Genomic DNA, 16,113 nt, shown 5'->3' with positions numbered 1-16,113 from the left:
ATATTGATCACGGTAAGATTCTTATTAATGGCAAGGAATGTGGCCAGTACCTGAGGCCCGGAAAGAGCCTTCTCTTGCTCCCCAGTGTTGGCAGATAACTGGGCTCTGAGGGGCTGACGTCCGGATAGCTCCGCTGAAGCCCGAGCAGACCAGCTAGAGCCAAGAGCAGGGACCTGCCTGGTCCGCTCTGCCCTGTCCACACCTCAAAAGGCCAGAAAGAGCCTAAGTTCAAAAACAGGCCATTTCCCCTCCACACCAGCCCAGCCCAGTTTCCAAACCAGTCCATTATGAAGCCCTCTCAGTTGTAGAAATTCCAGTTCCTCCTGGAGGGAAGGACCAGCTAAGGGGGACTGAGGATGGAGGCTTCCTCCCAGCCCTTTTCCAGGATTTCAAAACTGTGGGTTGAGTTTTCTTCTCTGTGGACCAAAGTGGGGACTTGTGGGGAGGCGGAAAGGACTTTTACCGGCATAATTAAAGGAGTGAGGACAAAAACAAGGCTCAAACAAGCAGAATAAAATGTCAGGTTATATATAATGTCAATGGTGTGTGCTCGTCTGTATTGTGCCCTTAGGGTTAGAACCACAAAAGCATGTTAGAGACAGAAAGAACCAGCTTTGAATCCCTGCTCCTTCATCACTAATACGTATCAGCCGCTTTAATGCCATTACCAGTATTACTGCCACTATTGCTACTCTTCCTGCTTCCTGGAGAGCAGGGATAGAGAATATCATGTGGTCGGCCAAGTGTGTATCCCTCTAGTGAGTGGGTAGAAATTCTCTTATAATAATGCTGCTGTTATAATTCTGCCATTTTGTAGCATTACTGTCTATTTCTTGGGTTGTATTCACGGACCTATAATTTTGCCTGGGGCCCTAGGGAAATAAATGGAAAGATAAATAGTTCCAGAAGTAGTGAGGTTTTTGATGTGCTATTGTTGTTCTCTGCTATCACAGTCCTTGTTTTTTTCTTGAGGACCTAGATCTGAATACCATCTGTGAAGAGATTGGTATCGGATTTAGTTTGGGTGTCAAGTTCCTCCACTGTCCTTTGGGTAGGAAGCGTTTGTGCAGTTTGAAATAGAAAGCTTGCTGGATTCGAGAATCTGGAGTTCCTTACTTCTTTTCTGTGCTGGAGAAAATATGTCTTCTGTTGGATAAGTATTGTTTTACCTGTAGGGAGTCTGGCTGAGAAATGAACACACGGGAGTTTCTGAGGAGGTGGAATGTTCTGTATGTGTGACAAGTGTGTGGGTTATATGGATGAATTCATTTGTCAAAATTGTATGTTTAATATTTATGCTTTCTATCTAAATTCTACCTTAAAAACTATAAAATAGAATAATTGCAATGGAAGGGGGGAGTAGATGGAGATCTAGATGAAGCCAGGATGGCAGAAGGTGAATGTTTGTTGAAGCTGGCTGGCAGGGGCACAGCGCTTGTTACACTCTTTTTTTTCTTAGTGTATGTTTTCCCATTTTCCCTAAGCAGAAGCTGAAAGGGAAAGATTTTATTGATGCTTATCTATATAGCAAATAGAGAGCCAAAATGTATGTTAGGTATGTTTGTATTTACTGCATAACTATGAAATGCTAACCTTCCTGTTGAGGGTTAGGACTTGGCTGTATTTTGTGGCTGCTTTTCTTACTCCTCGCTTTTGCATTCCCTCTTACCTTTCCATTTCACCAACAAACCCCCAATTAAAAAAACCTTATTGACAAACTCCTGTCTCTTGGCAAACCCCTAATTAAAAAAATAATTAAGTTCAAAGTTGTCTTACTGTTTCTTCTAAGTATTTGAACGTCATCAAAGTCTACATGCATGGAGGAGGAAACCCAGAGTGAGAACAATGGCTACCTATGAGAAATTTAAGCAGCCAATTTGGGATACAGTAAGATTTTTCTGGGCTTGGACTCCAAGCTATAATATAATTTACAGAATGTATTTTTCTAAAATACTGTGATTTCTCCTCTTGCTGGCTTGTCTAAGACCAAGGGTGGGAATTTGGGGAAGCTCCTGCTGCTAGCTCTGGTCCCCCTTTTCTGCCACGATCCTGTTGCACGTGCCCCATCAGCAGGTCCCTTCTCAGGAGTTTCTGCCGGTGAATCTGCATTCCCTCACCGTTGGAAAGCCAGGGGACCCATGCACAGAACGACCAGCAAGGGTGAGTCGTGCTGTCGGCAGCGCCGTTCCAGAACATGGCATAGGAGCCAGGTTTATTTCAGGGCAGAGAGAAGTCAGTCTTTTCACTGTGTTACTTTCTCTTCAGTTGGCCAAACTGATAGGCAACATACATATGTACTTTTCTTCCTTATCCCCTGCCGATGTGAGCACACTCCATTCTCATTTACCCTCCTCACATCTGGAGGGCGAGATATGTAAATTGCAGCATGCCACAGCTTCATAAGCCAGTCCCCTTTCAATTGGATTTTCAGCACCCATGTATATTAGCCCGTCGAAGATGATCATATAATTTACATTTTTCCCTGTCATCTTTTAATCTGGCTTCCTGGGGTTTAACTTGTTAAGAACGTCAAGTGCCCAGATAACAGGTGCAGCAGATTCACTCTGGCTTTCCTTTTCTCTTCTTGTCAAACAGACTTAAAAAAAAATGATCTGATATCTTATTAATCTAATAATTCTGGTGTATGTCAATGTGGTAGAGATATATTAGTGTTCTCATTACACTGTAAAATTCTGGAGACTTGCACTTTCCTTGACCTCTTGAATTTATATCTTTACTATTAGAAGGAGAATGAAAAGTATTGGGCTTTTGTAGGAAAGCAAAATGGGTGCTTCCTTAGACTTAAGAAAGCATCTGTTTACTATAGAATTGTCATATGGATATAATTGTGGTGATTTAAAGAGCAATTTTATTGCTGTTATGTTTTAAGAAAAAATATAATGTGTTGTCAAAATAATTTTCCTGGTTTGCTACTATAAAATTTAAAAATTGTCCAAGAAGACTAGAAAAATGTTAACGTATTTTATGCTGTCCAGGTGTACAATGATAATTATATTGTCAGTGTCTTTAATTAAAGTGTAGATGCCACAAAATTTTCCAGAATCAACCATTTTTGTTGGCAAAAACTGTGATAGGGATTTGTCTTCTTCCTGCCTGGAATTCGCCCTCCCTAAGTCTGTCTGAGTCATCCCGGCACCCGAGTGCCTCGCACAGTGCCTGACAAATATGGAGCATGGAGTAAATATTTGTTGAGTAACATAAGTAAGTAAAAATTAATCTCAAGAAAATCTAGGGAAGTTTCTTTAACTTGAGGATGGCCTACAGATGATCAAAGCAAAAACATTTAAAAAGGGCTCAAATATCTTTTTGTGCCATGAATGTATTAGACCTTCACTTTTTGTTTTTCTCCATTTTATGTCACATCTTCAGTGAGTGTCTGTCACTACTGTTTAGCATTCTGAACTTGATAAACATCGTTTTATAGTAAAGCTAACAAGGCTATTGGGAATTCTCTTTGTGAAGAACTCTTGATAGTTTAGTACCCAAATGAAGATATTAAAAATGAGTAATATTTTTCATTCGCTCTAGGCCAAGACTAGTTCTATGAGCCAGAACCCACTGGAGAACAAAACAAGCTTTGGCCTTCATGGAGCTTACGTTCCTCCATGAATAACAGGCAGATGTATAATGGAATGTCAGCTACTGACATGGTAGAGAATAGAGAGTGATGGGCTCTTGTTTCTTTTCGGCGGGGGGCGGTTAGGGAAGCCTTCTGTTCTCAGGTGACACTGAGCAGAGAACCAAATTAAGCTGCGCACATCCGTGGGAAGACATTTGTTGGGGAGAGGGAATAGCAACTACAAAGGCCTGTGGCTGAAACACGCTTGACAGCAGGCTCGGGGAAGAGCGGGGAGGCATGTGGTGGACGTGAAGGGACCTGCTAGAAAATGATAGCTAGATGTATCCAGCTGGGAAGATCTGGATAGTGACTAGACATTTGACGATATTGAGGAGATACTGTAATTTTTTAGGTATGGTAACAGTATTATGGTTATGTTAACTTTTTAAAGGTCCTTATCTTTAAGAGACAAATAACAAAGTATTTACAGAGGAAATAATATGGTGTATGGGTTTACTACAAAATCTGTGGAGCAGGAGCAGGATAGATGAAGCATGACTGCTCAGGTGCTGAAAACTTGGAAATCTGGGTGATAGATATAGATACACGTGTACATATACACATACACATACACATGCACACATACACATATGTATGTATATAGGTAAATATTTTTTAAGTCAGTTTGCTTAAGTCAGGATCCAAACAAAGACCTGAATGCATCCCCGTCAGGTTCTGCCAAATGGTCCTCTATCCCCTATGTTTCCTGTAAACTGGTGGTTACATCTAGAGGCTTGACTGGATTCATATTTGATTGGGGGGGGGCAAGAATTCTTAGGTGCTTGATTCTTCTCTTGTATTACATCAAGAGGCAAAAAATGTCTGTCATTCTGTTCTGGTTTTGTAATGATCCATTGAGGATCCTGAGGTGCAACTCCTCCAGGGAAGATAAGATACAAACGGAATCCTTTTCCTTTACCTCCCAGGGTGGGTTTTGCTTAGCAATGCCATCTCTGCCTTGCATTTTGGGGTCCGTCTGGTTGCTGCATGAGGATAGATGGAAGGGAGTGTGAGGTGTGGCAGCGAGTTGCCCATCCTTATCATCTAAGAGAATCCCAAATTGGGATTGGAGTCCCTGTTGCCTAAGAGAAAAGACTGCGTTTCCCCCAGCCTCCTCGGTGGCTATGTGTGTCTGTGTGTTGGCCAGACGTGAGCGAGGTTTCCAGGTGTGTGTTTGCCGAAAGCAGACTCAGCATGCGGGTGCTTCCTTTTGCCACTCTGCCTTTTCCTTTCGGCCTGCTGCCCGGCGGGGAGAAATAGCTGGCATCCCAAGAGTTACTGTGCTGCACGGGCCGACATTGTGGATAGATGCTGAGTGCAGTCATGGTAGAGCAAGAAGTTGGGAATTTGGGTCTCTGGGGACACTGCGGAGCCACCATCTCAATCCAGCCTGCTTACTTATGAACTGGTTTATGGGAGAGTAATAAACTTCTGCCTGTCTAATCTAAGTTGCTCTGATTTTGTTCTGTTTCCTGTTATATGCACCAGAATCCAACCCTGTTTACTACAGGCATAAGAGGCTGTTTAATGGTTGGGGTAAAAGATGAGGATGATTTGGATCAGGAAAGTGACAGCGAAGGTGTGGGAAGTAGGTGGAAAAAGGATACACATTTTTGTGGTAGAGCTGTCAGGATTTGCCAAGGGACTGGATAATGGGTGTGAGAAAGGAGTCTAATTTGACTCCTAGTGTTTTGGCAAGCAGCTGACTGAACGGCGGTGCCAACGGCGGGAAAAGTGGAGGGAAAGCAGGTTTGTGAGGCTGGGTGGGAGTAAAGTTGGGAATTGGAAGGATTCAGGGAATCTGGTGTTTATACATTAAGTTGGACCTTCCCTTTAAGCATTGAAGTGGAAATACCAAATAGGCCACTGGATGCCATTATCTGTGGCCAAAGGGAGGTGTTGGCTAGAGACAAATATTTGAAAATCATATAAAGATGATCCTTTCCACCCAGGGGTGGATGAGCTGACGTTGAGAGTGAGTGTGCATCAAGAAGAAGTTGGGGAAAGGAGGAGGTGCCTGCAGAAGATGCTTCTAAGAAGGGGTGGTCATGAAGTCGGAGGAAAACCAGAAGATTACAGTGCTCTGGAGTCCCAAATGGATGCAGTATTTCAAAAAGGAGGGAGAGATCAACTTTGGATTATGTCCAAAGCTATGAAAAGTAGAATCGAATAAGGATGCTGAGTTAGCCACTGGATTTGTCAAAGCCATTAGTGACCTTGGCAGGAAGAGTTTCTGTGGAATGCTGTATACAGAAGCCTAAGCGGGTGGGTTGAAGAGAGAATGGCAGCAAGGAAGTGGTGATATTGAGCACAAGGAACACCCGTGAGCGGTTTTGCTGTCAAGGATAATTAGAAAAATGGGGCCGTAGCTGGAGGTGGATGTTGGGCTCAAGGGTAGATGAGTTAATATTTAAGAGGAAGCTATCCTGATGTGTCAGTGCTCAGTAATGTGGGAAAATGGATGCTTCAAGAAAATCCTGGAGTGAGCTAGAGGGATTGAGATCTAATGCACAAGGACAGGGGTTGAGCTTAGGAACAGGAGTGAAGGCAGAGTAGACGGGTATGGGTGTTATTGGATTAGTAGATCTGGGGGTAACTTGGAAAGCAAAAAGTTACAGGGGAAGTTAATTACCTTAAGTGGATCATTTCTACATGAATCGGAAAGCAACCGCATTATCACCATACACTACGGATAAAAATGGTCAAAATAAATTCGAAAGTCTCAGATCTCTCTTCATGCCAAAGGTCAGAGGCCATTCTCTTTGAATAGACAGAGGAATGTAACCGCTGCCAGGAAGCCGAGAACCCCGCTGAGTCTTATGAAGAGTCGGTGGTAAAGGGTGAGGCCCACGGTGCCTGACCAGTCTCGTTTTCAAACTGATTAGGACTTCAGAACTGATTCGTCCCTGCAGAGGGAAGAATTTCAGATTGAGATCATATTTAATAAATACTTTAAGTGGTTAAAGTATCCATAACATTTTCCAGGGACACCAAAGATTAAGTTCACTGAGTCCTAATCAAATATAGCTCCAGTTTTACTCTGTGCTAGTCATTCTTCCATCAGCTTTAGGTGTGGAAGAAAGGCAGAGGGAGGATTGTGAGGGTCTAACCATGCTTGCCTCTGATGAATGCCTGGAGAGTCACTGGCTGCAGGAGAGAACTCCATTTTCCTTTGCCCGAGACTCTGAAGGACAGAATTATTGCCATGTTTGCTCTCTATCGTGGAGCTAATATAAAAATCAAGATTCATTCTTCTCCCTTCTCACAAAGTCAGATCTGCCATTTTCATATTTTGCTGCTCTGTTTTTTAAAGTTTGGGGGCTAGGTGTTTTGGAAGGAAAGCTAATGGACAAAAAGTAGACTGGATGTTTTGTCTGGAGAGCATTTTTATAAAGGATAACCTTTTAGGATAGATAGTAACTCACGGCTATGTCTCTCATAGTAGAGCAGAAAGAGCTTGGAATAAATATTTTGGCTCTGAATGGTGACCTGATTGCTCTGAATCTAAATACAGTGGAAAGGGAGTACATAAACTAAAGTAATTGCTTAGCTTGAAGGCTGACAGAGTCTCCCCAGGCATTACGTCTGAATTAATTGTAAGCCAGTAGAGCAATATATAATTGTATATTACATAATCTAATATAGTCATATTAAATATAGAACTTCAGAGATTAGAATACATTTTTAGGGAGTTATTTAAAAAATTTCTTCATATTCTTTTATGAATATATGAATTGATTATGAAAAAAATATGTACTTCAGACCAAACTTGAAATCTTCCTCTGATGGAAATTTGACATGGTTTGAAAACCTCTCTGAATATTTCAATTAGTCTCCTAAACTGTTTTAAGCTGTACCTAATTTCTTATAGAACAAAGCAGAAGGTTTGTAAATACAGACTAAAATAAGACAAATTACTTTGGGATCACCTCTCATTCTGGATTCAGTAGCACCTTTTGTTCTTTCTCTCAAAGCCTCTGTTAATATTAAGTCTCCACACGTGCCAGAAGCTTTCCAGTTCCTAATTCCCAACAAAACCTTTGCTTGTTGGGTTTGATCCACTAAGAAAAAATGAAAACAGTACTTATCTCTTTAGGATTCTGATGAATTCAGACTAGACTGTTTCATTGGTGAATTCTGTGGGGTTTTCTAGGATTAAGTATGCTTAATGCAATTTGTACTCCCTTATGTGTGATTAGCATAATTTTTGAGCCTGGCATTTCCATCTAGAAACCAGAATCAGTTGAAGAGCTAAGAGTCCAACAACTCAATTTTAATAAATTTCATGACTACTCTCCATTAGTTTTTATTACTTATTTGTACTGTAAGGCCTTTACATTTGCAATTCTCCTTGCCAGGAACACTCCCTTCCTAGATCTCGCTTGATTGGCTCCTTCTGCTGTTCAGGTTTCTATCCAAAGGCCACCTCCTCAGGAAGGCCTCCTTGATTGTTCTAACCAAAAGCAGCCTCTTCCAGCATTATCACGTTACCATGTTTTATCTTCTTCAAAGCCCTTGTTGCTTTGTGAAATTATCTTATTGCATTATTATCATGAGGATTTTCATTATTATTATTCTAACAATAAGAGTAAACACAAACCCGTATACCTTACCCAAGTCCTTGTATTTAATACAGCATTTTAATAATGACAGCTAGTGTTTATGGAGTACTCACGACTCACCAAATGCTAGACAAAGCATGTACCACACTAGGCCAGGCCACTGCCTTGCTGCGTGGACTGGTGCAGGGGCTTCCTGACTCTCCTAGCTTTTCCCATTTTAGCTTCTTGTAATTTGCTGCCCACAAAGCAGCTAGTGATCTTCCTAAAACATAAATCAGCTTTCAACAGCAGCAGGCTTTCGGGCATCTTCGGGTCCTAACTAGTTTACCAGGCCTGGTGGGATCTGGCCCCTTTTACCTCCCTGTCCTGTCTCTAACCTCTCCTGACCTCTGACCTCTGGCCCCAAATCACACTTCCCTTAGTGTGCTATACAGCCAGGACGGCTCAGGTCTCACCCTGCTCAGATCTCTGCTGAATTATTACTGCTCACAGAGGCCTTTCCCAAGCACGTCATGTAAACAAGCAAGCAATCACTTTCCGTCCCCTTCTCATGCTTCATTTCTCGCTGCTGCTCAACATTGCTTTACTCATTTTCCTGCCCTCAGCAAATCTTTTTTGAATGTTTACTACATTCTGGGCCCTGTTCTAGGCACTGAATACACGAAGTCAGCATGATGAGCGAAGTCCCTATTGATGCTGGAGATATTAGGGGCAGGCATGTAGTGGACTCAAGAAATAGGTAAAATATGACTATGTTGGATGCTTCAGGAAAACGGAGGCAGAAGGAAAGGCTGGGGAGTGCTGGGGGTGGGGTAAGTTTAAACTTGGGCTGCCAGGAGAGGCTTTGGTGAGCCACGAGCCTTATCAAGTCCTAAAGCAGGTGAAGGACTGAGTTCTGTGAGTGACTAGGGAAGGCGTGTTCTGCTCAGAAACGGAATCCTGTTTGCAGGCTCTGGAGGAGGAGTGGCTCTAGCATGTTTGAGGAGCGACGGGGAGTGAGCAGTGGGGAAAGGGGCTGTGGCCAGAGAAGTGACGGGACACCAGGCTGCAGCATTCACAGGCCCTCCAGGTGTCAGCCTGGCAGGCTGAACAGAGGAGCAGCCGGAGCTGACTTGCATTTTAACTGGACCCCCTTGGGCCCTTGTGTGGAACACGGACTTTAAGGGAGCAAGGGTGGAAATAGAGGCCACTTAGCCCAGGAGAGATTGGAGCGGCTTGGGGTCAGGGTGGCAGGGCAGAGATGGGGAGAAGGGATTGTGATCTGAATGTATTTTGAAGGTCAGTCCTATAGAATATCCTAAGAAACTGAGAAATAGAGTGATCAAGAATTCCTCATTCCAGGGTTTTTAATCCAGGCCACTGGCACAGTGGTGATGCCAATACCAAGATGGGGAGGCAGTAGGGGAACAGATGGAGGGTGTAGGGAGGGCCACAAGCAGGACCCGGATGGCATTATAGGGCCTATGTGGGCATGAGAAAAAGAGTCCCCCTCTGGGCTGATGCAGTTGGAGCCAGCCACGTGGGCTGGATTTCAGCTCCTATTCCTTCTCCATCTTCACGCAACTGTAGGCAGTGGCATCGATCAGATTACGTTTGGGACATGCCTCCAGGGAGGTGCTGACTGGGCAGCTGGGTCTGGAGTTCAGGGAGACATAGAGACTCCAGGTGTACCAGGCGCTGTCATGTGAGCATTCCTGGCGAGTTCATCTTTATGTATGTGTTATGTTGTATCTTAGAAGCGCTTTACTTACCTTTTCATTATCTATGTCGTTATGCAAGCTTGAAGTAATCCACGTCTTGTTTTCTGCTTCAGTGTATTTGCACACCTAGCTCAGTAGCTGGTACCTGAACACTTAATAAATGTGGTTAAATAAATAAACTAACCGGGGAGACCATTGCTTTATCCTGGTCCTGTGGGTTGCCTGAGATTGAGGGCATGGTCAGGTTTATGTGTCCAACTATATGTCAGACATTCCCATTCCCACTCTTTACCTAAAGCCCACGCAGAGAGTTTCTGTAACCTCCACCTTTTAATACCGTTTACTACACAGCTGCTGAAAGAAAATTTAAGTTCCAAGTGAACTTTACATTTACGAATGTCGCCATGCATCTAAATGATGGGAAAACTTAAAACAAAAGCTTGGTTTAGATAAATTCCTTTCATAGTAACTTCTGAGCTTCTGATCTATTCTTGAGGGGACTACTAATACTTTCCTTTTATATCTAGATTTGTTTGTTGGTGAGGGTTCCATTTTTACTTTTTCTTTGGTATATTGAAGATGAGAGTTCTATTTTTCTATCTTATGAAATAATAAAAAAAAAGGGGGGTGCCTTAATTTCAGCATTTCCTTGCATTTAAATCCAAGACTAGGGAAAATACATGTCTTGGACCTCAGCATTTTTATGTATAATGGTCAGTGATGGCTTTGCTCAAGAGACGAGGTTTAAACTGGGCTATGTAACAGTTTATTATTGTCTATAGTAACAAATTACCCCTAAACCCACTGACTTCAAATAATAAACATTATTGCTCACAAGACTCTGGTTCAGGGGTCTTGACTGGGCCCACTCATGCATTGGGTCAACAAATGCTGCTTATCTTGATTGGGCTCTCTCACATATCTGGGGCTGTAGGCTGGTCTGGCATGGTCCTGGCTGGGACATTTGGGCTCTCATCCTGCAGTAGGCTGGACAATGTTTACTCATATGGCAGTGGCAAGGTTCCAAGAGCAAGACTAAAAATGCCCAAAGCTTCTTGAGGCCTCAGCTTGAAACCGGCAGAGCATAATTTTGACCATGTTCCATTGGTCCAAGCTTGAGATGGAAAGATAGACTCTACTACTCATGATGGAGAAGCTGCAAGGTCATAATGCTAAGAGTATGGGCTTGGAGGGACCATAAACTGGAGCCATTAATCTAATGGCTTGGAGGATAAATAGGATTTGGAAGAAGGATGTGAAGCAACTAGTGTGAACTTCCTCTGATCTAAAGAAAAATGTACCTTGACTGCCCGCATCCTACCTCCTTAATATATGGAAAACACATGAAGCATAAGCTTCTCCACTGACTTGTGGGTTTTAACACTTGAACTGTTCTCTTTCTCTCAGAAAAGAGTGTCTCATGGAAAGCATATCTATAATTGTCTTGAGGAGCTTTCATAGAAGACATTAAGTTGGTTTGCAAGGCAGCTGGCACATGGCCATTTTACTTGCACAGTTATCTTGATCATGTGGGCATCTCCACAAATAATGATTATACCCTTCTCTTGTAGGATTATGCCCATATTTTGACCTGTATAACTGAAAGAGAAAAGTTTATTGTACCCATCAAAGCTAGGGGTGCACGAGCCATCCTAGACTTTCCTGACAAACTGGATTTTTCCACTTGCCCTGTCAAATACAGCACTCAGAAGATTCTGCTGGTACGAAACATTGGCAACAGAGATGCTGTGTTTCACATGAAAACCCACAGGTATGCATTCCTCCAGTTCTTGTTTTTGATTGATTATAGCTAAATCTATTCCGCACAGGTAATTTGCTAGAACGGCACTCAGGATGGAACTGCTTGTTATAGTCTTCAGTCGCAGGGCCAGGAGACCTCACCGATACAGGGCCAACTTCCTCTTCATTCCAAGAGGAAACTAAAATTCAAGAATCACTTGGGGTTTGGGTATGGGTGGTTTTTTGAAATGTTAGTACAAATCTTTTTATTTAGCATAGAGAACGGCCCATGGAAATCTGTTAGGAAATATATCCAGTCTTTCTAGGTATTTTCAGGTTATCTGTTCTGCCATACTGTAGGTAGTAGGGCTGCTGGGGATGTGGGTGGAGGCACATTCCTTGGCAGGGAGTTTGTGTTTAGTCTTTACAGGAATGTCCCAGGAGCATCACTATCTCTGAATGGTTTCATGTAGACCTAAGTTTATGTCTGGATTCCTATTTCTTCTGGCTGAAATATTACTTTTAATATTTCTTATAGCACAGGTCTATTGGAAATTCTCTTCATTTTATCTACTGAAACAAAGCATTTTGCCTTCATTTTTTTTATTTAAAAAATTTTTTTAAAAGATTTTATTTATTTGCCAGAGAGAGAGAGAGAGAGCATAGGCAGACAGAGTGGCTGCAGAGGCAGAGGGAGAAGCAGGCTCCCCACCCAGCAAGGAGCCCGAAGTGGGACTCGATCCCAGGATGCTGGGATCATGACCTGAGCTGAAGACAGCTGCTTAACCAACTGAGCCACCCAGGCATCTCTTTGCCTTCATTTTTGAGAAACATTCTCTACAGTTTAGAATTTTGGGTTGACTGTTCTGTATACATATAATTTGTTTCAGCAGTATAAAGATGGCATTTCATTGTCTTTTGGCTTACATATTTCTTATGAGGTCTCTGCCAAAACTCTTTGTTCCTCTAGATGTAATTATGTCTTTTTTTGTGGGCTGCCTTTCAGATTTGTCCTTATATTTGGTTTTTAGTAATTCAAATAAGCTATGTCTAGGTATGGTTTTTTTTCTTTTTTGTCTTTTTTGTTTTAAGGATTTTTGTTTTGTTTTTGTTTAGTTTTGGTTTTCATCCTGAGTTTCCACACTTGCTACATCTTTCGTTATTTTTGGAAAATCTTAGCCATTATCTCTTCAAACACTAATTCTGTTCCATTCTCTCTTGCACTTTCTTCTGCCCATAGGGAAGTTCTGTCGGCTACCAGTAAAGCAGTCTGCACCTTTCCTTCTCCCCTGGGGGCGGGGGGATTGTCCATCTTCAGATTTCAGTTTGCTTGTTTGCTCTGCAATGTCTGCTTTCCGATTCGCTCAAGAAAAGTTGTGATTTTGAATTTACCTGCTTTTTTTTCATTGTTAGGGTGGGCAACCTCTTTCTAGCTTTCTGCATCCCAGGCAGAAGCAAGACCCCTTGAACTCATTTAGCTAAATCAATCAGCAACGACAAAGTTGTTTTGAAGATCATTGTCTTTTGGCCTTGTCCCTAAGTGCTTATATGGCCTTTGTCATCTCCTGGTGAGATTCACAGAGTTGGAAGGAGTAGGAAGCAGGTTAACTGGCTTGCCATGACTTACGAAAGAACGAATCTTTTTGGATTTAAAAAAGTCCTCCCACAACCACTTTCCATAATACACCTTAAAAACTTCCTGTTATACTCATATTTTTCCTATGAAAAAGAAAATCCACCTAAGGTGGAAAAACAAGAGCAGGCAGCATCACTTCCTGGACTGAGGCTGAATCTTAAAAGCTACCTATAAATGGCAGTTTACTCTTTATTGCCTTCATACAAAAGTGAAGTAAAATCACTTCATAGATCACTTCATAGTGTGAAGTTGCAGGAAGAGATGTAAAACTTTTCTGCCCATGTAACTATGAATGTGAATCATCTTCTAATACAGAAATACTTCCAAGGTAAAATAGTGAGCCAACTCAAGGACTAGCTAGGAATCATGAAGCCATTAGAAACTCTAGTCCGACATTCTCATTTTACAGATGAAGGAAATAAGGCCCGAGAGGGGAAATGACTTATCCAAGTTCCTTCGTGAACTAACACCAAAACCTGGATCAGAACAAACATGGGCCAGTTCTGGGCTTACTTCCCCTCGGATCCACTCCTTCCCGTTCCCAGGCTTCATTCAGTATCTCTCGGCAGTTAGATTTCCTAGCTGCCTCAGCGGAATTCCAGCTGACTTTGACTACTGCAGGGCACTAGAAGGAGAATGCAGAGTAACAAGGGGCTGGGGCATTTCTCCTCCACCCTCTCTGCCTTCAGCAGAGGCCCCAGCAGAGGCTGCATCTCCCGTATGTTTCTGATTCCTGCTGGCCTAGCCTGTCCATGGTTCCAACTTCTGTCAAGTTCCCACGATCTGATAACACTTCCTCCTCCTCTTGTCTCCAGCCCTGGGGTGAGAATCGCTAACTGCTGTTACTTATCCCTGGGAGATCTTGTCATCTTAAATTGGGCTTCTCATTTCTCTCGTCTTCTGGACAATCAATCTCTCAATTCAATTTGTTTGCAAACATTTTTGCTTTCCTGTTTAGGTATCTTATCTATTCGTGATAGAGTAGTTTTATGTTCTTTCCACAAAATGCATGTTTTCTAAGCATGCCATCAATTCTTTGAGCTACCCCAAATCCTTCCAGTAAATCTGTTTTCTGTTTAAGTTAGCCAGAGTTGGTTTCTGTTGTTTGCAACTGAGAACCCTGGGGGTTGCAATGAGAAAGGATGTAATTGAACTTGTGGTCACATTGTATTAAATCAGAATCTTCGGGGAGATGCCCTGACAAGTGTCCATTCAAAAAAAAAGTGCACAGTGATTGTGTTGCCCCAAAGGTGAGGACCACTCTTTCAGTTAATATGATTGCCAACGTGGTAGAGCAATGGATATATTGTGAGATTTTGGAGTAGAAAACCCAGGGTCCGCTCTTACTCTGATCACGTTAAGAGTCAATGCACAGAAACAATATCTCATGGGAAATTATTTTAAAAAATCATATTCTTTTCATTGAAATAATGATTGAATTAATGATTAAGCTTATAAATGGTTAGGTTCATATAAATTATAAAAAATAAAATGTTCTTTATATGTCTGTTGCCCCCCATTAGAATGTGAGTTTCTCAAAAGCAAGGGTTGTATCTGTTTTCATTTCTATTTTCCCTGCATCAAATATAATGCCTAGAAGAATTAAGTGCTCAATAAATGTTTATAGGATGCCTAACCAACAGTATATCACAAGGCAGAGCTACAACTATAAACCCGTACAATAATTTAAAATAAAAAAAATGGTCCTAGTACTATAAAATAGGCATAATGTTTTTACGCTAATAAAAGGAGTCACAGTGTGCTATAAAATATACAGAGAATATAAACCAATACTCCTCAAGTTTATTGCAGATTTGACCTGAAACTCTAGTAGGTACCAGAATAATTCTGACTATTAAAGTGGGATTAATTTTGGAAGGTGAAATAGGAAAGATGAAGAAGCAGTCTCAAAATCCAAAACCTTATGTCAGGAATCAGTTAATAAGAAAGACTGTCTGAAGAAAACATACTAATATTAAATTCCATATTTAATATAACAGAGCCAATATTTAGCCTTCTGCTAAAATATCGATTTGTAAGGATGGAAAAGTTTTAGTTTTCAAGAGCAGTTTACAGTGGGTTGAACAAAAAACTCAAAATCTTTTTTGTGGCTCATGATTTTTCACGAACCCAAGTTTCCTCCCTAACCAAGCATTCGGTATTAATCGGGCTATTATATCAAAACCAAACATTTTGGTAGACAGAGCCAGCTCTATGCCCTTGAGAAACAATGCCTTTTACCTCTTTGTTAAGAGTATTTTCTGATACTTGATATTTTCTGGCCGGTTCAGCCTGACTGCCTGTAGTAAAATGAAGTACAAAATCAAATTATAGACCATGTTTAAGTGCCAGAACTTAACACACTCTACCCAATTAACATCTGATTTATTGAGAAAGCTTAGGCAGCTCTAAGTAGCAATGGTTGTCCCAGGTGTTTTGTTTTTTTGACTACTGAAGAAATTTAGTGTAATATAAACCCAACAGTGAGCACAACAGAAAAGTATCTGTTACTTCTGTATAGAATTTGGATTTCTGGAGGTCCTAGAGAAGGATCTCTTTGTCCATAGAAAATTAGCTTAGGTCCTACTGTGCAGTACCATCCAATTCATTTCAAAACTGTTCTTTTCGCTACCAAGAAATGTTTGAAAAGAAAATGAAAGCGCCATGTAGGAAGAAAAAATATTAGGACCTGGGAGGCAAAAATAGAGGAAAATATTACAACATTGTTCCCAAAATCAGGAAACTGGGCCCAGTTCTCAGTTCTTAAGATTCTTACCGACACCATCAGAGACCAAAAGGAAGCTTTAAGACTGTGAGCCTTACTTTGGATGTCCT

General features: G+C 41.7%; 1 protein-coding gene across 1 annotated transcript in view; it reads left to right on the top strand.

Annotated features, from left to right (window-relative positions):
- HYDIN (HYDIN axonemal central pair apparatus protein) overlaps positions 1-16,113 on the top strand; it is a 326,268-nt gene that overhangs the window by 43,567 nt on the left and 266,588 nt on the right. Inside the window, exon 6 of the mRNA XM_044255773.1 lies at positions 11,474-11,673. Within this exon, the coding sequence (XP_044111708.1) occupies positions 11,474-11,673 (200 nt within the window). The remainder of the gene's footprint in view (positions 1-11,473; positions 11,674-16,113) is intronic.

Source organism: Neovison vison, chromosome 7 (genome assembly GCF_020171115.1).
Source record: "Neovison vison isolate M4711 chromosome 7, ASM_NN_V1, whole genome shotgun sequence".
NCBI lineage: Eukaryota > Metazoa > Chordata > Mammalia > Carnivora > Mustelidae > Neogale > Neogale vison.
The sequence above is the reverse complement of the archived record's forward strand: the minus strand, read 5'-3'. Positions and strand labels throughout refer to the sequence as shown.